Below are 22,190 nucleotides of genomic sequence, written 5' to 3' on the forward strand. Positions count from 1 at the left end.
TTGTCACATTCTCAGTGTAAAAATCCTTCTTTAATACCCGAGAGCAGTCTCTGCAGGTGGTCAGAGACACGGCAAGTTCTTGTGCTTCCCAAAGTGGGGAGTCTACCACAAGTGCTCCACAGATATTTGCTCAGTGTTCCTGAGGTCCCAAATAGCCCAGCTGGTGTGGCTCAGTGGTTGAGTGTCGACCCATGAACCAGGAGGTCATGGTTCAATTCCCGGTCAGGGCACATGCCTGGGTTATAGGCTCGATCCCCAGTGTGGAATATGCAGGAGGCGGCCGATCAATGATTCTCTCTCATCACTGATGTTTCTATTTCTCCCTCTCCCAAACCAATAAAAAAAATTTTTTTTAAAGGGTAAGGCATATAGTATCTTAAGCTTTTGTGCAAACTTTCCCCTTAACTTGTTAAAGCATGTCTTTAAGAATGAGATCAATATACAAGCTTCAGACCACGGTAAGAAAATCCAGCCACAAATCTCAACTCTTAAAAAAAAAAAAATCATTTTATTGATCCGATACCATACAAAATTTATTCAAATTACACCCAGTTGAAGTGGTAAGATCACAGCTAGAGAACAGGTTACCCTGTAACAAATCTATTTACAAAATCCATCATAAAAGCTTTTTTTTTTTACACTATATTACACATTTTCTTTTTTAAACTAGCATACAACACAAAGCTAAACTGATTAGTAGTTTGCCTTCTCCCAATTTTGGGAGAAATATTTCCCTTTGACAAAATCGTGTACCCCATAGGAAAAGAAACTCCCACAATCTGACAAGTGCCGCCTGACTGACTCGACAAGGCCTCTTCCTTCAAACCTCTCACGCGCCCGAGTTGCCGTGCACACGCTGAGTCCTTACTTCTTTTTCCTGAAAGCTAAAGCTTTAAATACTGCAATTCTATTTACAGATCTACACTTGAAACAAAAATGAAAACAAGACCACAACAAAAAACAAAAACAAAATATAACACTCTTAAAAAATTACAAACCAGCTAGAAAATATTCTGGCAGTGTTTACAAATTAATTGCTATCTTTGTACAAAATTGCTAGATAATGAAAATGTGAGTAGACTACATATCAACTTAAATAAAACAATTGCTATGCACAAGTCTGTACATATAAACACACACCTTAACACTGTTTGACAGCTCATGTGTTGCCCTTTATACAGTTTATTTTCTAAGGCTCACGCAGTCATAATTCGCACACTTGTAACTTTTAGCCATTTCATGTGTGAGCTTTAATAGCAGCAACTCAATGGTACCAGGAAACCGGCATACTTTGAACTTAAAGTAACACAAATACTGGAGAACTAACCCACTTTGTGTGCCGGATACTATGTTAAAAAAAAAAAAAAAAAAGACGAATGCAAACAACAAAGTATGGACATTTCATTAATGGACCCCAGTTAAGCCCATTAACTGGAGAAATCTTATGCATGAAGGAACTTTTAAGACTTATTAGTATTCCTTTCATTTTAAAACAATAAATACGGCATAACATTACGAAAGGTTTAAGGAGAAATTCAACAAAACACACAACAACCTAGCCAGGTGAGCTCAGTCGTTAGACTTTGGAAAAAAAATTAGCTTTGTGCAGCTGGCAGAGAATTACACAAAGCTGGAAGCAGAGGCAGCTAACCAGATGAGATAAATATGGGACATGGGGAAAAGCTTGGCATAAATGGTTTCCTATCCAGGAAAACACCCCACAGTGCATTTCCAGTAGGCACTTGACACAAAGCGCTCCTCCCCTCCCCCACCCCAAAGCTTCATCTCGGACCACATATTTGTACCAAGTCCAGTGTGTGAGGGGAGGAGGCTGGGGATGGAGGCTGAAGAAAAAGGAGGGTAATCTGCACCTTTGTTTTTCTTCCCAAACACACATCCACGCATACCTACACAAATCGTTTAAAGTGCTGGTGTCATGGTTTTGACCCCCACCACCACTTTGCATATTGTGGAACTCTACCTAGAGTAAACTGGCTGGGGTGTTCGTAGTTGACCGTTTTGTATTTTTCCTAAGGGATATTTTCAATTCAATTACACACGTGAATAGAGTGCCTACTATGTGCCTACCAGTGAGCCAGGCACATAGCATTTCAGTTTCTCTGTTCCTGTTGAGGTTGTTTTTTTTGTTTTGTTTTGTTTTGAAATAAGACTCCCTCATCCCCGTGGTCTTTAGCATCCAAGGAATGGATTTGAGGTACTAAGTCACATTCCCGGTGGGAAATGGCCACCTCCCCTGGCCAATGGGAAAGCCACTCTTGGACATAACTGGTAGGATTTGCAACTGACACGAAGCCTCCCACCTGGGACACCATTCCTGAAGAGGAAAGTGGGAAAACACCCCGGCATTCTATCGCTTCATTTTCTACGCCCGCACTTCCCTGGGTCCAGCTTACTCCTTCATAGGGGAAGGGGGACAGGTTGTGGCCAGGGGCATTGCAGCCCTCCACAAAGCGGGAGCTCCCTGGGCTCACCAGCCTGAGTAAACGCCACTGGTAGAATGCCACTCACACAATGGGATGCCTTTCTCCCTGTAGGCCTCTCCATCTGACCGCATCCTGAGAAGTGGTCTCCCTGAGTGCAGTGTAAGAGAGCCCTTTCCCCGGTCACGGGGCCCCGGGAAGCCCAAGGACGGAGGGACCCACACCCGCTGTTCCTTGGGACGGCTGTATCACCTGACCTGGCCCTCCTTTCAAAGGGGCCACCAATGTCAGCGAGGACAGACTCGCTCCCAGCTCCCCTCCTGGGAAAGGAAGCCAAATGGGGCAATGCTTCTGCAGAGGCTGTTAAACCTTAGGTCACACTCGTTCAGATGCTCGGATCAGAGAGATTCTCTATCTCTGCTTAAATAATTTGAATGAGCAAAAACCGCTTCAAAGTAAACAGTTAAACTGTAATGGTGATGGGTGCCACAGGAATGCTTAAATGGCAGCTAAAAAAAAAATTAAAAAGTCTAAAACAATCCACAAAGAACTCCTCAGTAGGCATTTGCTACAAATCAACTTTAAACTCACAAACATGTTGGGGGCAGGGCAGTGGGAGTGGTTTATGGAGACAGGAAAATCCACAACAGCTTAACAGTGGCAGATCTCAACTATTCTTCTGTATCTGCAACAAGTCTTCTGTATCTGCAACAAGTATTCGAAAACAGGTTCTTCATCCGAAGGCTGTTGGAGGTTCTCTTGACCTCCAAGTTGGACCCATGGCCCATAGCTTACACTGAATCATGACAGTAATTTAAATATTCCTAAGAAGAGCTGAAGACATCCGTTTCATACTTTTGCATGACTTCAAGTTTACAGTTCCTGCAGTTCCATTCCATATTAGCAGACCCCAAAGACATGCATTCTGCAGAGAAGGCACGGCTTGAAATGCTATTAAGGAAGATTGCTGTATTCCAGTGGCCCAGGTGGCCAGACCCCATTCTACAGCCCATCCGTCAGGCACAGCAAGCCAATCCGGGAGGGAGGGAGGGAGGAAAGTATGGGTGAGAGACACCTGATTGCACATTTTCTCACTTGCTGACTCATCCAGGAGATTTTGGAGCCTGGGGCAAAGCAGGGTTTTCCCAAGGGAGCCTGCAACTGTGCGTTTAGACAATTTATATATATATAAAAAAATTCGTTAAAATGTCAGCTTTGTTCTGAAGTCTGTAGTTTACTTCATGATACTATCTTGGAGGAAGAAGGTAGGAAGGGACAACACTGCATGACAGATGTTCTGGTTCCATAATAAAAAAATATTGGTTTATAAGGAGTTCACAAAGCATAATCAACTACACATGAAGTCTTCCACCAGCGGGAGCTTTTCCAAATCATAAGCGTCAAAGAGATCGCTGATGCCTTCTTCCTCCCCGAGGCTTAGGAGATAGTCTTCTTGGAGCAGGGGAGGCAGTAAGTTCACAAACGGTCCTTCTAGGTTGGAAGGAATTTGGTCCTCAGTCTGCTGTAAAAGGTTGGCTGGGGAGGCCAAAGGAGAAAGGCTTGCCATAGAAACTGAGCAATCACTATGTCCTGAGTTGGTTGAAACCAAGTCTGAAAGGAAAAAAATTGGTGGAAACACAAAAGTAAGTTAGAATATACAAGTTGCTGTTCTGAAAGCTCTCACCCCCTGCTAATGACAATTAGACAGCATTGTGATACAGATCACCTGTCGGCAGTCTCTAGTCGCTCACTCATCTTTTAGGACCTACTATTAGCAAAAAGAATTTAATTAGCTCCAAAGATTAGAGGTTAACAAGTTAAAAAAAACTTCTCTCTGATTATCAACTGGTCATTATTTAAGGAAAAACAAAACAAAATATAAGGTAAAGACTATAAAGTTGGCTCCCTAGTAGAAATTCACTGATTTTTAACTTAGTCCAGCGGTTCTCACCTGTGGGTCGCGACCCCTTTGGGGGTCAAACAACCCTTTCACAGGGGTCGCCTAAGACCATCGGAAAACACATATATAATTACATATTGTTTTTGTGATTAATCACTATGCTTTAATTATGTTCAATTTGTAACAATGAAATTTGGGGTCACCACAACATGAGGAACTGTATTAAAGGGTTGCGGCATTAGGAAGGTTGAGAACCACCGCAGTAGTTCCACCTTATCTGTGGTTTTGCTTCCCCCGGCTTCAGAATTACCCAGAGACAACTGCGGTCTGAAAATTTCAGAAATAAACAATTCCTAAGTTTTAAATTGCCACAGTTCTGGTAGGGTGCTGTCCTGCTCCATGCTGCCTAGGATGTGAATCATCCCTTTGTCCAGCATCTCCTCACCTTAGACACTCCCTGCCTGTTAGCCACCTAGGAGCCTTATCAGTTACCAGATGGACTGCTGTGCTGCCGCAGTGTGACGCTACCTCCCAATGCCTATGTCATTCTCCTCACTTCATCTCATCATGTAGGCGTTGTATCATTTCACATCATCACAAGAAAGCTGAGCACAGTATTCAGTAAACGATAGTTTGAGAGAGACCACATTCACATAACTTTTATTACAGTATATTGTTATAATTGTTCTATTTTATTTGTTATTGTGGTGAATATCATACTGGGCCTAATTTATTAATTAAGCTTTTCTATAGATACCTATGTATAGGAAAATACAATCTATGCAGTTGAGCCTTGAACAACATGGGTCCACTCATACTCAGATTTTAAAAAAATACTCGTACTTTCTTCAATCCACAGCTGGGAGTCCATGAGGTCCTGCAACCAACCCTCCGCATACTGAGGGACAATTTAAGATTTGGGGGCATCAAAAGTTATAGGTGGATTTTCGACTTTGTGAGGGGGTCAGAGCCCCTGACCCTATCATTGTTCAAGGATCAACTGTATAGGGTTCAGTACTATCCCAGTTTCAGACATCTATATTTTTTTGCTCAGTATTAAGTCAGACCTGTTCACTTAAATCACTGCTATTCTTGCTGCTATATTGGGAGGTGGGGGAAAAATGAAACACACATACTGAAAAAAACCCCCACGAAGAGCTTCCTTTGCTCCAGCGACAGTGCAGGAAGAAGTCAGATTTGTTTGGTTGGGGGTTTCCTTCCATATCCTCACCACAATACACTGGGGGGGAGGAAGGGGAAATTAAGACAAAACTTCTTTGATAGAAGGCTTTTCTCTCCAAACACTTCTCTCTCTAAGGATCTCTGTAGCATCATGGAAAGGTGTGTGGCCAAGGATCGCTGATGATTCACTCAGCTTCACTCCCCACTTCGGTTGGGTTTCCAAACACGGTAAGGAAATGGTTTCTGCCAATAGCCAAATCCTGAGGGACTCCATTCGTGGGTGGAGGAGTCATTAACCCAAGGTCATTATTTGATTCTGCAAACTAGTGAGAATGCCTTTAAAAGAAAGTTCCCCTCATAACAATAATAACAGAAGATTTTGTGTCTTGCCTAGACTTGTAGTTCTGATACAGAATTCTTCTAGCCTGGCCGGCATAGCTCAGTGATATGGTCACCTTCATTTTTAACATAGTTTTCAAATGACAAATACAAGAATTGTTACCTTTGGAAGTGGGTTTAGAGATATTCCCATTGTGGTCTTGGTTGTTTGTTTTCATTGGACTGTGTGTTTCAGTCTCTTCTGGACACAAGTAAACCTCAATGGGCCCTTGGGTACTTGCCAAGTGTATTTGCAGGCTCTATGAACAGAAACGAGTGAGGAAGGTTCAAAATGAAAGTTCTTTTGGAAATGAAAACAATAGTAATTTTCATCTAAAAATGTGAAATAAGGGTAGTTTTCTTAGTTCATTTTGCTTTGTCACAGCTAGTCTACCTGTACCAATGACTGCCATCCCCTAGAGGACAGGTCAGCAAACTATAGCCCAAGGCCCAATCCAGTCCACAACTGATTTTGTGAAGAGTTTTATTGGCACAGAGTCACGCTTACTCCCATTATTGATGCATGGCCTCTGGCTAGGTGTTTTTTTTTTTCTCACGCAGAGTTGGGCAGTGAGCAGTCCCAACAGAGACTGTACGGCTCACAAAGCCAAAAATATTTACTGTCTGGCCCTTTAAAGAAAAATTTGCTGACCCCTGCCCCGGAGAAGGTGAATTATGCTCTCTAAATATATTAAAAAAACAAAAAAGCAACACACAAACTATTAAAGGGTGCTTTTAGTGTTCCAAATACAATATTTCCATGTTGTTATTCCTTTACGGTAGGGCTTTTTTAGTGTTGAACTTTAATAACCACTGGAACGGAGTTTAATAAGAGAATGCAGCACACTAATATTTAAAATTCCTCTTCATCTAGGTCATAGAGCTATTATTATCACTTAAGGTGAGAACTCTACCCTAGATGAGAGCTTGCAAATTTCATTCTCTTTTTACTTTCTATGCATATTCTTTTTACTACATTTCTTTAACTTAGAGTTATAGTCTGGGCCTCTTATTAAACTACATCTGAAACCAATCACAAAAATACGCACCCTACTTTCTTACAACATGCTAGCCTATGAAACAAACCAAAGTCCCATTTCATCTCTTAAAAGTAAACATGATATAAATGATAAATTCTGAAATGTGCTAAGTTAGGGAGATACTTTACAGCAATTCTGTCTCTTTTGTAGTGGGAATTATATTTAGAGTAATCAACATAAATTCTCCAAAATTTCAAATTGATTGGAACCAACAAATTATGAAAAAAAGAAAGTACAAGAGGAACAGGCCATTGCATACCACCTTGAGCTGAGTGCCCTGCTTTGTTAAAATTAGATCTTTTGGACACACAATATATATTGATCGGTTGAAATGTTTTTAAAGTTAGCATTAAGTAAAATAGAAAAAGAACTAAAAAGAACTTTCTAGTTTACAGGAGGATATGAACTTTAACCATGAATCAATGATTCTTCAACTTCAGGCATTCCAGAAAGATCTCTGCAGATGAACAAAGACATCTCCTTACCTCTATTGGGTCAGGCACTTCAAGTCTTGTTTCTGGAGGGGCTTTCACAACTATAACAGTTTGGTCTTTAAGGCCACTAATTTTTCGAATATCTTGATATGTAGCATAAGCTAACGTAACAAGTGTTAAGGAAATCTTCCAACTAATTGCCTCAGATAACCATTATGAGATTAACAAAATAGACGCATGGAAAAATTTTGAAGTATTTTATGATTTATAAGATTATATCTGTTTTGCCTTCTAGATCTTTAAATATATGGGATCTTCCACGAATCTTGTTTTCTGGGTGATATTCTAAACAACAAAAGAAATGCATACCTTTTTCCTGCCCGTTTTTAAAAAGTCCATAGCTTAAAATATTAAAATAAACACAGAAACAGCAAAGTTAATTTAACAAAAGAAAACCAAGGCCCGGCTGCGGTGGCTCAGTGGTTGAGCATCAAACTATGAAACCAGGAGGTCATGGTTCGATTCCCACTCAGAGCACATGCCCAGGCTACAGACTCAATCTCCAGTAGGAGGTGTGGAGGAGGCAGCTAATCAATGATTCTCTCTCATCATTGATGTTTCTATCTCTCTCTCCCTCTTCCTTCCTCACCGAAATCAATAAAAACATTTAAAAAAATAAAAATATTTTTAAAAAAATAAAAGAAAGAAAACCAAGACCCATTTGGTCCAGGATTTTCAAACCAGGTTCCTCTGGAATGCAGATATTCCCTGAGTTCCCATGAAGTATGCTATTCAAATCGAATGATGGCAGAACCCAATTTACAGGAAAATAATTTTAAGCTCTATTAAACATAGTTTTTGTAACTTCCAAAAACTTCTATCTTCTACTTGACTACTAGCAAGTGTCAGCAGTCACCCAAATGCATGAATGAATGAATTAGTAGCAAATAGATATATTAGTGGAAGAACTCAGAATACTGTGGAGGCAGGCAATATATTTTCTTAAGTGTACATGGGCTGGTTGTGATTATATATTAAGAGTGTCAGTCCTTCTTGGTTAGAAAAATTATCCTTTCTATGATATTATTAACTCTATCAATATTTCAGTGTTCACGAGGAAGAAAGTGGCTTCCAGATGGTCTGCAACCTGAATGAATATGAGAAACACTGATTTAGGAAAAGAGAGTAAAATAATATTCAGTACTCCTAGTTGTTACTTCTGAGCACTGAACAGTTCCTTTAAGGGCCTGGGCAGCCAAACCTACAAGGATGCCATGAAGAATATGGTACTTATTATATGATAAAAGTATCCATGCAAGCTTGCCTAGATAGACAAGCTTTTTACTTGGCACTAAGAGAGAACATGCCGCATGGCTTTCTTATAAGGGACATGGAGTAACATAATGTACAATGTCCTTACCCAGCAGTTAAAAAATGGTAATCCACCAAAAAAAATGCACATAACAAAACAGCACATCACAATTCAATGAAGGCATTGCTATGGGTAATATAATGTAGCTAACAGAGTCTATGATCTAACATGTTTAACACAGAAACAGGACTTAGTGAACCTAGAGAAAATAATATCCCTCAGAACAGTAGCTTTTTACTAGAAGTTGAAGGAAGCTATGAGCCCATTCATCGGGGGGAAAAGCACATCCACCCCAATCTGCACATACATTTATCACGACGACCTTCTTTAAATCTCAATAATTGAGACAACAGCCAATTAACTGGACAGCTCAAGCAGGATTCCAGGTTTTAGGTCACCATTTATCTCATCAAGAAAGACCACTGATACCGTTATAAAAGTGTTGACATGCCCTGGCTGGATGGCTCAGTTGATTGGAGCATTGTCCAGTATACCAAAAGGTTGCGGGTTTGATTCCTGGTCAGGGCGTGTGAGGGAGGCAACCGGTCCCTGTTTCTCACATCAATGTCTCTCTCTCTCTCTCTCTCTCAACAGAAACATATCCTCAGGAGAGGATTAAGAAAAAAGAAAAAGTCTTAGAACAGCTTTGAATTTTTACTGAGAACACTGGGAAAACGGATAACCAGGTACTTACACCATAGCCCACTGTCAAAAAACTATGTGACAAGAACTCAGTAAAATAAAAACTCATCTACAATTACTCAACATGCTGCAGGAAAGAAAATTTCAACACATTTGTGAACAAGCTGTACCAAATTTGGAACTGAATGGGAAATGGAAATAAATGGTGCAAACATATTCTCTAATCTTATAAACTTAAAAGTGCTTCCACGGTGGCTCCCTCCTGAATTTGCTTCTTGGGTTAGCAGCCCCCTGCAAGGTAGCTTTCATTCCCTGCAACAAAGGCTGCAGAGAAAGCTAATGTAGGTGACAATGCCATAAGCTACAAGCTGCTAGTCATTTGTAACTGCCACATCTCCTCGCTGGGGCTCCCAGCTAAACAATGAGTGAAAGAGCCCGACAGCCATTCTTGCTTCTTCCCCTGTCAGCCCACTCTGGCCACCATTAGGGGTTCATATCAGCACAACTCTTTCTCCATCTCACTAATCATCAGCTGACAAGGTTAATCTTTTGGTCAAAAAGAAATAAACAATTGCTGTTTCAAAAAAATTACCTGAATTGGAAAGTAAATGTCCCCGCACCCTCTAAGGGAAAGCCTATTGGAGAGGAGACACGAGAAGAAGGTGGGCAGGACACATTTTATTTCCTGTCTCACAAAGGTAAATGTGGAATAATCGAAGTCTGGAACTAAAATTAGAGATGGGGTAATTTAAAATATTGCATTTGTCTTCTACTAATAAGTGAGAACACTGAAAAATCTTCTTGCCGAAACAATGAAGCAATCTCCCTGATCTTTTGTCTGACGTGAGATGAACAGTAAGCTGTACTGAGATGGTCACCAGACTGTTAGCCTACAGAGAACAGGAATTGGCTTTCTGTATTTTTATTTCCAAGAACTACTGTTTGCAGATGAACAAATATATTGAGATTTCTTGGGCCTTGTGGTTCTTCTGAAATCAATTTCTGGTGTTGTGAATCAGCCTAATGCTCTCTAAAACTTATAGAATAATTTTTTATACTCAATTTCTTCAGCTATATAGCTCAATCAGACAGATTCAACAAATTCAATTGCTCCAATAGCTGATGAAAAGAAAGTAGAATGTGAGAACCCCAACAGTGACAGCTAACACCCACCCAAAATCTGGGAAGCCAAAGATGAATCTGTGGAATGTTGTCATTAATATTAATAATGGCACCATTCGTATCCTATAATAGTGTTGCCTTACGCAATGAGTGTACCATATGTATCAACCACACATGAATTTAAAAAGTTCCCTCCTTGCTGTAAAATAGACATAATAGATGATTATCTTTCCATAACTACTGACTTCTAATACAAAGTGGGTTCACACACACACACACACACACACACACCCCACGCATGTGCATAAAACCAAAGTAAAAGTCTACCTTGTGCATAAAAGTCAGATTGTTGACTCTGGAAATAGTCTAGAAAGCACTAACCCCCAATGACCAGGTGGCACAAAGGATATCTTTGATTCTCTGAATCCTCGGTTAACAGTTTGAGGTCCAGGGTGCAGCTTTGGATCAGTTCATCTAATTTCTTCTCTTCCTGACTGAGCTCGGTCACTTCCTTTGACAGGCCTTGACACTGGGCCAGCATGCCCCCATCCTCAGACAGACTGCAGCCCCTAGAAACCCAAACACAGACTCTTCATGGCTACTGGAGAGGCCAGCGGGAGGAGGGGAATGAACAAGCAAGGGCGGGCAGGGAGAAATGATCCTTTCGGGGAGTGTCCCTTTCTTGACATAGGAGGTCCCAGTGCTTGTTTGCCAAGTGTTAAAATTAGAACATTTATACATATATATTTTTTATACATATAGTCCTTCACTTTTCATACCATAGAAATTAAGTGAAAAAACACTACTATTTTAGCTTTCTTTCCTACAGAGGAGGCCCTGTGTCTGCAGAAGGCTCAAATTCATAGGGCAGAGAGGCAGCTCCTTCCTGCCACATGCCTCCCAGGGGTGGGGGTGGGGTGGGAGGTGGAAAGCAGGTAGGAAAACACAGAAAGATAGAACAATTTGCAAGAAAAGATAGAATGATTCAAAATTCAACAAAACATCATCCAACAAGCACGAAAGGCCTTGGTAATTTCTGCGGGTCTTATGCCAACATATGAAAAGGAAAAGCAGGTTAAGGAAACAGATACAGGAACTGAGACATTTGACACTTGCCTTAATTTATTCAGAAAGTGAGTTAATCTGCTGTGAGAACCATGGATAAAGATAGTTGGTGACTGTGTGTATACCGAGATATGTTAATACACAGCCATAGTTAATTTCCAAATTCCTGTTGGAGTTAGGACATGTGCAAGCATTTATGAGATTACACACATGGACTTCACCGTATCAAATGAACAGCATTCTACTTTACACCTACAGGACCCTAATTAATTCCAGGACCCCCCTGCTTGTAGCTAATGAAATAGAAACTCTTTTTTATCTCGGACAGTATCTAAATAGGTCTCTTCCTAAAGAGACTTTGAACTTGTGGCTAAGGAGTTGAGGAAGGAGAGAGAGGTGAGAGAAGAGAGTAGGAGAAGAAAAAAAATGAAGTGTGGGCATGAATGTGAAAGTTAGGATGGAGAGGAAGCTCAATGTTTGAATGGACCCCCATCAGAGCCAGGGAATGGGGTGGGGGTGCGACTCATACTCACATCCATTGCACGTTGTTTTTAGACTTCTTCTTAATGAGGTGGATGCCTTCCAGTACATTGGTGATATCATAAATCCTTCTCTTTTGCACTTTCAGCACCTCTGCTGCCTTGTTCAAATCCAAGACCCCATCAGGTGACTGGCTCAGGAGCTGAATGAACTTCTTGGTGAGCAGACCAAGTGATGTATCATACCGTGTTTTTTCTGAGGGAGATTTTGGAGCTTAAAGAAAAACAAAAACCGAGCGGGTGGGGGGGTAGGGGGAAAGGTAAAGAAATGAGGGGTTTCTTTGCAGTTGAGCAAGCCCCATCTCCCACTGCAGCCCAAGTATTAGTATCAGAAGCAAAGCCATTTCTGTCAAGTTACGTAGAAAGCTATGAAATTGCTTTATTAGAAAAGGAAGGGACAGTTAAAATTCCTGTTTGTGAATTTCTCAGTGGTTTCTACTTCGGTTCATCCTATTCCCTGGAGCTAGTAAAGTATCCCACACACAGTAGGTGCTCAAAAATGTCTGATGAACGAATGAGAAAGTGCTGTAGCCCCATGGGATCAGCACACGTGGAGTCTAACCCCATGGGGACAGGTGAGGAATCTCCCCAGCATTTCGTGCCGGGCTCAGACAGACCCACTTCAGCTGGCCTTTCAGGCTCCCGGGTTGTGTGTGTCTGTAACTTGTTCACCAGTGTATCCGATGATGCTTCATTTGGATGAAGACTTTCTGGACCCTGGAAGTGTCTTTCAATCGTCTCCCTATCCCACTTGAATAAAATTTCTTATTTAATATTGTGCCTATTCTCTTACAGGTCACAGGTCAAGGATTTAATGTAGCAGTACACACAATCTGTGGATTTTCTAATACGAAAACTACAGGAAAGGTGAGAACAAAGTCTAACGAGGCCAGAGACATAAAGGACTGGCTAGCCATCTCCGACCTACTTTCCTCTCTCCCAGAAGAAACAATGATCATATCAACGGAAAGGAAAACTAGCAGCAATTCATCGGGCTCAACCAATTCTTATGCTGCTTTATGTTGAGCTAGAGATTTAGACCGACACAGACATTTGCGACTCTGGCACAGTTCGTCTACACCCACTTAGCCTCAGTCTCTGAAATAATGTCCGTTAAAGAAGGTTAAAATTAAATGTGATTATAGAACGGAACAAGGAGCTTATATTCCGAGTTGAAAAATGAAACTGCACACATTTCAAGAGGCCTCCCCTTAGGTCAGTATTTAGGCACTGGAGTGACTCTGTGAACCTTTCACTGGGTGTCTGCAGACACTGTATTTACTTTTTGGATAGGCACAGAAAGAAATGACAAAGAACAAAACATGCCAAAGTTTCTCACACCTTGGCACCCTTCCAGCCGCAAGCTTTGAAAGTTGGGAGCCCACACCACAGAGAATCAGAGATGAAAGAATCCTTACTTTTGGGACTGTCTGGACTTCGCAGTGCAGCTCTCCCTTTGCCCTTTGGGGTTTTTAAACCATCTGAGAGGTACTGATGACCGCTTTCTCCTAGCTCCAGCCTTCGCTTGGCCTGGAATAAGAAAGTACAATCATTCGTCCCGGTCACATGGACAATCACAAGTGAGGCTGTGTGGGATCTGGCCCCTGCCCAGGGCTGCAGCCTCGTGCCTGCTCTCACACCTTGGCTCCGCTCGCTCAGGGTCTCGCCACTCCCCAAGCTCTCTCTTCATCTGCAAGGATCATCCGTACACACTCAGACGGACAAATCCGGCAGTCCTTTAGGATTAGATCCAGGCGCCATGCTGTTCATTTATTCACTGATCCAACACATGTGCCAGGCACGGGGCTAGATACTGAGAATCCAGCAGGCACCAAGGAACTGAAATAACTTTCCCCCAGTGAGCCTTTACTGCCTCTCCATCTCTGACCTGGGTTGGACCCCTTCGTTGTGCTTCCCCAAACACCCTGTGTTTATGTGCATCATAACACTTATGAGATATAAGAGTTATTTTACTAATCTGTTTCTCATTTCCTTTCAGGCAGGGACTGTTTCCCATTTATCTTTGTATATACCTAGTGCTCAGCACAGAGCCTGGGTTTCTATAGGTCTTCAATCTCTAAGTGATTGTGGTAACACAACTGGTCACAGACTACAGATGGTCATTCATCACAATAACAAATATTGCAAATACTCAATCTTGGGCTTCAAGTGGTATTATTTCCGCCATTTAGTCACTAAACCTGGCATTTAAATGAGAAGTCCTCATAAAAGTTTTAAATTTATATTCATTTCACTTTAAAATTCTCCACTTAGTGTCTTCTATGTACTGGGCACTGGATTTAGAGAACAGAGGTAAGGAAGATACTCTACCTAAGGCATAGAGTCCACAAGAGCAGAGAATTAAAGAAATCATTGTTGAGTATTAACTGTATGGGTGTGATGTGTGTTTCAGACAGATGGCCCCAACAAGACACTACACACAGCAATGTGTATTTAGGTTTATTTTAGGACAGGTTCTTCTAATGAGGGATTCACAATTTCAAAATAACTTCCCATGACACAGAAACGGAAGTAATAATTTATCGGCTGATGATAAATATTCAGCTTCTCTATGAATGTTGTCAGCAGTTTGTCTTGTTCACTACAGTAAGCAACTAGCCACACATGGCTCACTTGGTTGAGCGTTGTCCCATGCACCAAAAGGTCACTGGTTCAATTCCCAGTCAGGGTGCATGCCTGGATTGCAGGTTTGATCCCCAGTAGCAGGAAGTAGCTGATCAGTGTTTCTCCCTCTCCCTCTAAAAAAAAATCAATAAAAACATATCTTTAAAAAAAGATACGTCTTTGGAGAAATAAAATGCACATTGGATTTTGAAGACAGTACAAATAAAGGGTAAAATATCTTAATTTTAAAATTGATGACTTTAAATTGATAGTATTTTGGTTTTATAAAATAAGATAGAATTAAAGTTATTATTTCACCTCTTTCCTCTCTATTTACTGTGTGGCTTAGTTTAGTGGCACAGATTACCTTTCTATTGGCTAAACATTACTCTAAAGTCCTAAGAATGACAATTCACAAATTTGTTTTTTCAAACTGATTTCCCCCTCCCAAATACTGTCCAATCCTTGTGTGGGCCTGTTGTTATGTTTGGCCCAGGAAAATTCCCTCTTCACCAGGCAAATGCCCCCTGATTGTTCTTTGGGGAGTACCCCCCTACCCAGCCTAAGTGCACACAGGTCTGGTCAGTCACTGTGGTCCGTTCTCCCTTCCCTCTTCCCTTTACCCACAGTGGCTGGTTAGGGTGGCACATGACCAAAGCTGGGTGAGCCAAGGCCAACTCTAGGCCTTTTTCTGGAGCTGCTGGCAAGAAGGGGGGTATCTTCCCGGTAAAGCTGATAAGCTGGAAGCCAGAAGCTACCCGAGAATGGAGGCCCCGCAGGGGAGAGCAGTGGAGAGATGGAGGGAAAGGGGCCCCAGACTCTTCAGTTACATTAGTCAATAAAATTTCCTTTTTGCTTAAAGCACTTTGAGTTGAGAACCTGAAAGGGTGGTGTAAGCAACAGCCTGTGGGATTAGCTGAGTCTGGTGGGGCTGGCAAAACTGCTGGAGTGGCAGTTGTGTCGGTCACTTCACTCGAGGCTGGCTTACCTAAAAGTAGAGAAGAGCGTTGCCATGGAGGCCATTTTTCTCTGTAGAAACTAATCCAAGATAGAGAGCTATGTCCTCTGCCCATGCTAAAGTCCACAGAAGGAAGGCAAGTGGGAAAAGCATTTGGGGCCTGGAACTCGTGTGCCCCTAAGGCTGTATTCTCCCGAATCCACCACTGGCCAGCAGCCTGGGGAATATTACTTTTGCCAAAGGCCTATGGAAGCAGTAAACTGTGGGCTAGAAACTGAGATGGAACTTTATGAACCAGGACTACTCGTGATGTGTCCTGGTCACCAAGCACCGAATGTCAGAGTTCACCAAATCTAAATACTAGACAGAAAAATCTCCATTTTAAAGGCACTTGTATGGCCAGAGAATCTCTACATCTAGAAAGCAAAGGCCTATGAGGTCTCAGCCTCCAAGACAATCAACCACTGAAGCGTATAAATCTACACCAACAAGACCCAAGCTTTGTTTGAGAGGGTAGAAATCGAGGTGACCGTATTGACCCCACAAGCAAGCCACGTCTCCACCAAGTCTCCAAGTGCCAGCATTCCTGCTGAGGACATGATGTGCTACAGGAGGCAACCACTACGTATTCCTTTCCTTTTCCAAATGGATGTTTCTGTTGGGCTTCCCTGCTAGCCCTCCCCCACTGTTCAGTGAGCGGGAGTTGAACTGGACTTGCGAGGACACAGTACTTGCAGGTCCTAGATCAGAGGATGGGCGTAATAACTGGACTCTTTGGGGAAAGGCTAATAATTTCTACACATGCTGGAGTGGCATTACTTTAACTTATCAAACTCAAGCATACACGCTTGGTAAGACAAACAAAAAAACAAACCAAAAACTAGAAAGGAGGATTTAAACAGTCCAGGTAGTCTCTGCCTATACCCCCTGGCTCTGGGCTGAGCACCAGGGCAGATTAAAATCTATTCTCTTGGTCATCTTATTAAAAAAAAAAAAAAAAAAAAAAAAAGCTTATTGATTTTAGAGAGAGGGGGAGGGAGAGAGAAACATCGATGTGAGAGAATCATAGATTGGTTGCCTCCCCCAGACCAGGGGTCAAACCAACAACCTAGGTATGTGCCCTGACCGGGAATTGAATCAGCAACCTTTTGGTGCATGGGATGACACTCCAACCAACTGAGCTACACCAGCCAGGGCTCATCACAAGTTTTGGTTGCTCTTAGTGTGAACATCTTGCTGAAATGAGAGTTACCCTGTTTATAAACAGATTTTCATATTACATGCCCCCTACTAGTCAAGCAACTAATCTTTCTGGTGCTCAACAGAAGGCCCAGCCATTTGGTCTTAAGCAGGAGTCAAAGTTGGACATGAGAGATGCTGTGCAGACCACCCACATGGCACCTGCCTGGGATCTCAGCTCCAACTAAGATCACATTCCTCAGTAACGAACAGTGGCACCGTTAAGCCTTTCTGAAAACACATATATGAAAATAACAGGACTAATGGTCAGGCAGCCAAGCAGTGGGCTGTGGGGAACATCCAGTTTCTATCTGCCCCGCATTTATTGCCCCTATTGTTGTTGCTGGGGAAGGTTTCTATGTCTCCAAGCCTGAAAACAAAAGGTCTACTATTGCTCAACATCTTAAACTGACCCTTGCCATGCAGGTTACAAAGGTGAGGACTGTCATCTGGGCCTGCCAATCAGTGCATTCCATTCCCTTAACTAAGGTGACTAGTTTGGGGATGGGCCCATGAACAAAGAGGATGAATCAGTCAATCCTGGGATTTTTGTTGAAAAGTAGGGGGTTCTTTTCACTGGGAGTTATTAGGCAGTAGGGTGTAAGCCTGGAACTACTTGGCAACTGAGCCAACAGAGAAGAAAGCAGAGTTAAGACCTGGAAAGAGGCTGAGTCCCAACACCTTTGAGGGAGGTGCTAGATACAACCATGCTGAAAAGCAGTCCTACTGTAGGCTTTCACTTCTGTGAGCCAACAAACTCCCTTTTTTGTTAGAGGACAACTGAGTCAGATCACTACCACTGGCAACCAAGAGTCCACATAGACATGGCTCTTTAGTATTAACTATAACACAATTAACATTTGAGTGCTTATAGTATTTCATGCACTATGTTAATTGCTTTCCAAATGATTGTGTTATCTCATTTTCACACAACCTCATAAGGTAGTTTCTATTATCTCCTATTTTACAGGAGAAAAGTAAGGTTTAGAGTGTTTAAATAACTTTTCTAAGATCCCACAGCCAGTAAGTATGCCTACACCAAAGTCCATGCTTATAGCCACTTTATAAAAATGATTGTAAAAAATATTTGAGCCCAGCCTGTGTGGCTCAGTGGTTGAGAGTCAGCCCATGAACCAGGTCTCAGTTCAATTCCCAGTCAGGGCACATGCCCAGGGTTGTGTGCTTGATCCCCAGTAGGAGGCGTACATGAGGCAGCCAATCAATGATTCTCTCTCATCACTGAAGTTTCTAGTTCTCTCCCTCCCTTTAAAATCAATAAAAACATATTAAAAATATTTGAAGAATTTATTATATTGATACCATCTTACTTTATGATTGTATTTTAAAAAACTTTTCATTATTTAAAAAAACCCTCTCCTTTATTAATAAATGCACATTGTAACTCAAACAACACAACTGGGTATACACAGAAAGCATATTTAAAAATATATATATTTTATTGATTTTTTACAGAGAGGAAGGGAGAGGAATAGAGAGTTAGAAACATCGATGAGAGAGAAAAATCGATCAGCTGCCTCCTGCACACCTCCCACTGGGGAAGTGCCCACAACCAAGGTACATGCCCTTGACTGGAATCGAACCTGGGACCCTTGAGTCCCCAGGCTGATGCTCTATCCACTGAGCCAAACTGGTTAAGGCAGAAAGCATATTTTTCTCCTAATCTTAATCCCGAATTCCCTTCCTTAAAGACAAGCACTATTAAGTTACTTTGGCATTTGTTTAAGATAGTCTATGTAAATACACATACCACGCCTTAACAATTTTTTTTTAAATATACACAACCACACCTTTAGAAAATTTTTACACAAATGGTAGCAAACCACATACTATTCTTACAACGCATCTTAGGGTTTGATTCCTATCAGTATACTTAAAATGACCTTGTTTTTCATAGCTGCATAATATTGTATTACTATACAATGACTTGTTTACTTAATGAGAATCCTACTAATGGATGTTCAACACTCTTCTATAATTTTCCCAATTAATATTCATGTTGGCATAGTGGGGTAGTTACTACTAGTATATACCCATCTTGCACTGAGGCAGTTAAGTTAAAGATTACCGATAGCCTCCGTTAATAAGTCACACATACCAAGATTTGAATCCAGGTCTGTTCAAATAATTTGTTAGTGAGCACTTCCCTAGTCTGATTGAGATGCCCCTCCTCTGCTGTCATAGCAACTTCTGGGCTGCCAATCATAACACATGCTCCAATTTTTCTCCCTGGACCAAAAGCTCAGGACTTTAGCAGCTAAATTTCCCCAGAGCCTTGAATATGGCATGCACTCATTCAAATTAACTTATTTATTTTGAATGAACCAAGAAATAAATTCCCAAAGTCTCTTGGCAGGTAAATCACAAAACTCCAACGTTACCAACATGTAAAGGGAATACTAAAAAAAAAAAAAAAAAAAAAAAAAAAATTATACACACACACACTAAAGGCCTGGTGCCTGGCCTGCGCCCTCTTGCAATCCGGGACCCCTCAGGGGATGTCAGAAACCCCGTGCACAGATTTGGCCCGATCCCTGCAGGCCAGGCCAGGCTGAGGGATCCCACCAGTGCACAAATCAGTACACCAGGCCTCTAGTATGCATATAAGATCTTTGGTTAATCTCTTCCCACCCTCCCTCTGAGATTCATTAGTCTGTTCCATGTTTCCATGCCTGTGCGTTGAGTGTCTGCCCCCTGGTGGTCACTGCGTGTCATAGCTACCAGTCGAATGGTTGGACACAGCATATTAGCCTTTCATATATATAGATGTGTGTGTGTGTGTGTGTGTGTGTGTATGTATATATGGGTAGGTATATGTATTTATATATCCTGGAGATTAATTTCTATAGAGAGTGGGGTACAAGTAGGTTTACAATTGTATGTGAAACACAGTTTATTCTTGTATTATTATTTATTAATTATTGTATTATTTTCCATATGAACAACTGTAAACCTACTTTTGCCCCACCTTGTATTTGGAAATATTCTCAAAAACTATAAAGGGGAAAAGTTAAAATTGTATAAAGATATGTATAATATGATCTCACAGGGGTAAACAATTTTAAAACTATAGCTCTCCTGCCCTGGCTGGTTTGGCTCAGTGGATAGAGCATCAGTCTGTGGATTGAAAGGTCCCAGGTTCGATTCTGGTAGGGGGCACATGCCCGGGTTGCGGGCTCAATCCCCAGTGGGGGGTGTGCAGGAGGCAGCCGATCAATGATTCTCTCTCATCATTGATGTTTCTATCTCTCTCTCCCTCTCCCTTCCTCTCTGAAATCAATAAAAAGTATTTTTTAAAAATTAAAAACAAAAAAGTATAGACCTCACTACAAAATTTTCTGTATCTAGAAGAAAGGTCTGGAAAGATCCACATCAATTGTTAGAGGAGATAATCTCTAAGAACTAAAGTACGGGTGTTGATTTCATGTTTATAGTTCCGTAGTGTCTGTATTTTTAAAAGTAATGTGACTATACACATGTTACATTTATCCCTTGCATCCTGGCAATTCCACTTCTTGAAGTATATTCTGGGAACATTAATGTTGTTGCTAGCGTTTATCTATCAAAAAAACAACACAGCCAGTGTTTTGAATATTTACATTTTTCCACATGTGTCCAAAAATCTCAGAATAACAATTCAGTAAGTCATTGTACATTTATATAATAGAGTGTTATGCAATGAATACTGATGTAAAGCTATATGTAAGTTTTTTAAAAAGCAGGTATGAGTAGTAAAACTATATTTTTGTAGGGAAATTATATACATAGAAATAGGTATTAAGAATACATACCAAATAGTTTGAGTATTAATCTTTGGGTAGGATTATGGTTTTATTTTCTTCTTAGCTTTTTATATTTCTAAATTATTTTAAGGTGCACATGGGTTATTTGGCTTACGAAACAAAACAAAACAAAAAAACACAAAATCATTTCCATTTGAGGTTAAACAAAACAAGTCTGGTGATTTACTTTTAGACTTGAAAATCTTATGTACCATTTAATGTGTTCAACAGAAATGGGCTGTGCTCCAGAAAGAGCATCCCAGCCTCACAGAGGGAAGGCAAGTGGTGTTCTTACCTACCATTCAACGGAGCCACCGGAAAATTAAGTCAAGAAAAAGGCCCGGCCTGCTGTAGGTTAACAAACTGTGAACACTAAAATAAACTCCCTTCACCTCAGTTAATAGGAGATCTGGGCAAGGGAAAGAGCTAGATATATGATACCTTTCTGTCCCAAAGCCAAACATGAGACAGGCATTTTGAACACAGGAAAAAGGGAAATAGAAGAAAATGAAAATTAAATAAAAGGAATGAAGACCAGGTTAAGCACATTAGTGAAATAACCCAAAGAAATTTCCAGCAGGAGCCCAGGCCACAGCTGGATCTTTCTTGGATTCTGGCCATTGGCTCAGCAGGTTAGGGCACAAGCAGTTTTTAAAGAAAAGAATACCTGGCTTCCAGTTGTGACTATATACTACAAGAGGCACAGTGCATGGATTTGTGCACCGGTGGGGTCCTTCAGCCTGGCCTGCACCCTCTCGCAATCTGGGACCCCTCGGGGGGTGTCGGACTGTGGGTTTCCACCTGATACCCACAGGCTAGGCCGAGGGACCCCACCGATGCATGAATCCGTGCACTGGGCCTCTAGTCTATCTATATATATAAAAGCCTAAGCGACCCTTACGACCGGCCGACTGGTTGCTATGACACGCACTGAACACTGGGGGCAGACACTCAATGCAGGAGCTGCCCCCTTGTGGTCAGTGCACTCCCACAGCGGGAGCGCCGCTCAGCCAGAAGCCAGGCTTACAGTTGGCAAGCACAGCTGCAGCGGTGGGAGCCTCTCCCGCCTCCATGGCAGTGCTACCGAGCAGCGAGTGGCGGTGGCGGAGGCAGGCACAGTGGGGGCCGGGATGAGCAGGAGTGGCACAGCAACCGACCCCAGCCCCTCCCCCGCCGCCTGCTGCTTTACACACTGCTGCATCCCCCAAGAGGTCCCAGATTGCAAGAGGGTGCAGGCCAGGCTGAGGGACCCCACCAGTGCACGAATCTGTGCACCAGGCCTCTAGTATATATATAAAAGCCTAAGCAACCGTCTGCCCCCTGGTGGTCAGTGCGCATCATAGCTACTGGTCAAACAGTCACTTAGGCCTTTTATCTATATCTATATCTATATCTATATCTATATCTATATCTATATCTATACCTATATAACCGTATATCTATATCTAGATAG

At 41.7% G+C, this 22,190-nt stretch overlaps 1 protein-coding gene across 3 annotated transcripts in view; it reads right to left on the reverse strand.

The window, feature by feature from the left end:
• Nucleotides 1-490: 490 nt before the first annotated feature.
• Nucleotides 491-22,190, reverse strand: part of E2F3 (E2F transcription factor 3) — an 81,552-nt gene continuing 59,852 nt past the window's right edge. The window contains exons 2-8 of one of the 3 annotated variants that reach the window (XM_023758089.1): nucleotides 13,534-13,645; nucleotides 12,823-12,825; nucleotides 12,110-12,311; nucleotides 10,922-11,080; nucleotides 7,427-7,541; nucleotides 6,026-6,161; nucleotides 491-4,052 (exon numbers count right to left, since the gene is read on the reverse strand). In XM_023758089.1, coding sequence (XP_023613857.1) covers nucleotides 3,790-4,052; nucleotides 6,026-6,161; nucleotides 7,427-7,541; nucleotides 10,922-11,080; nucleotides 12,110-12,311; nucleotides 12,823-12,825; nucleotides 13,534-13,645 — 990 coding nt within the window. In that variant the 3' untranslated portion in view covers nucleotides 491-3,789. Of the gene's footprint in view, nucleotides 4,053-6,025; nucleotides 6,162-7,426; nucleotides 7,542-10,921; nucleotides 11,081-12,109; nucleotides 12,330-12,822; nucleotides 12,826-13,533; nucleotides 13,646-22,190 lie in introns of all 3 variants that reach the window. The other 2 variants (XM_014460028.2, XM_014460027.2) reach the window with 2 other exon arrangements.

Source organism: Myotis lucifugus, unplaced genomic scaffold (assembly GCF_000147115.1).
Source record: "Myotis lucifugus unplaced genomic scaffold, Myoluc2.0 scaffold_122, whole genome shotgun sequence".
Lineage (NCBI taxonomy): Eukaryota > Metazoa > Chordata > Mammalia > Chiroptera > Vespertilionidae > Myotis > Myotis lucifugus.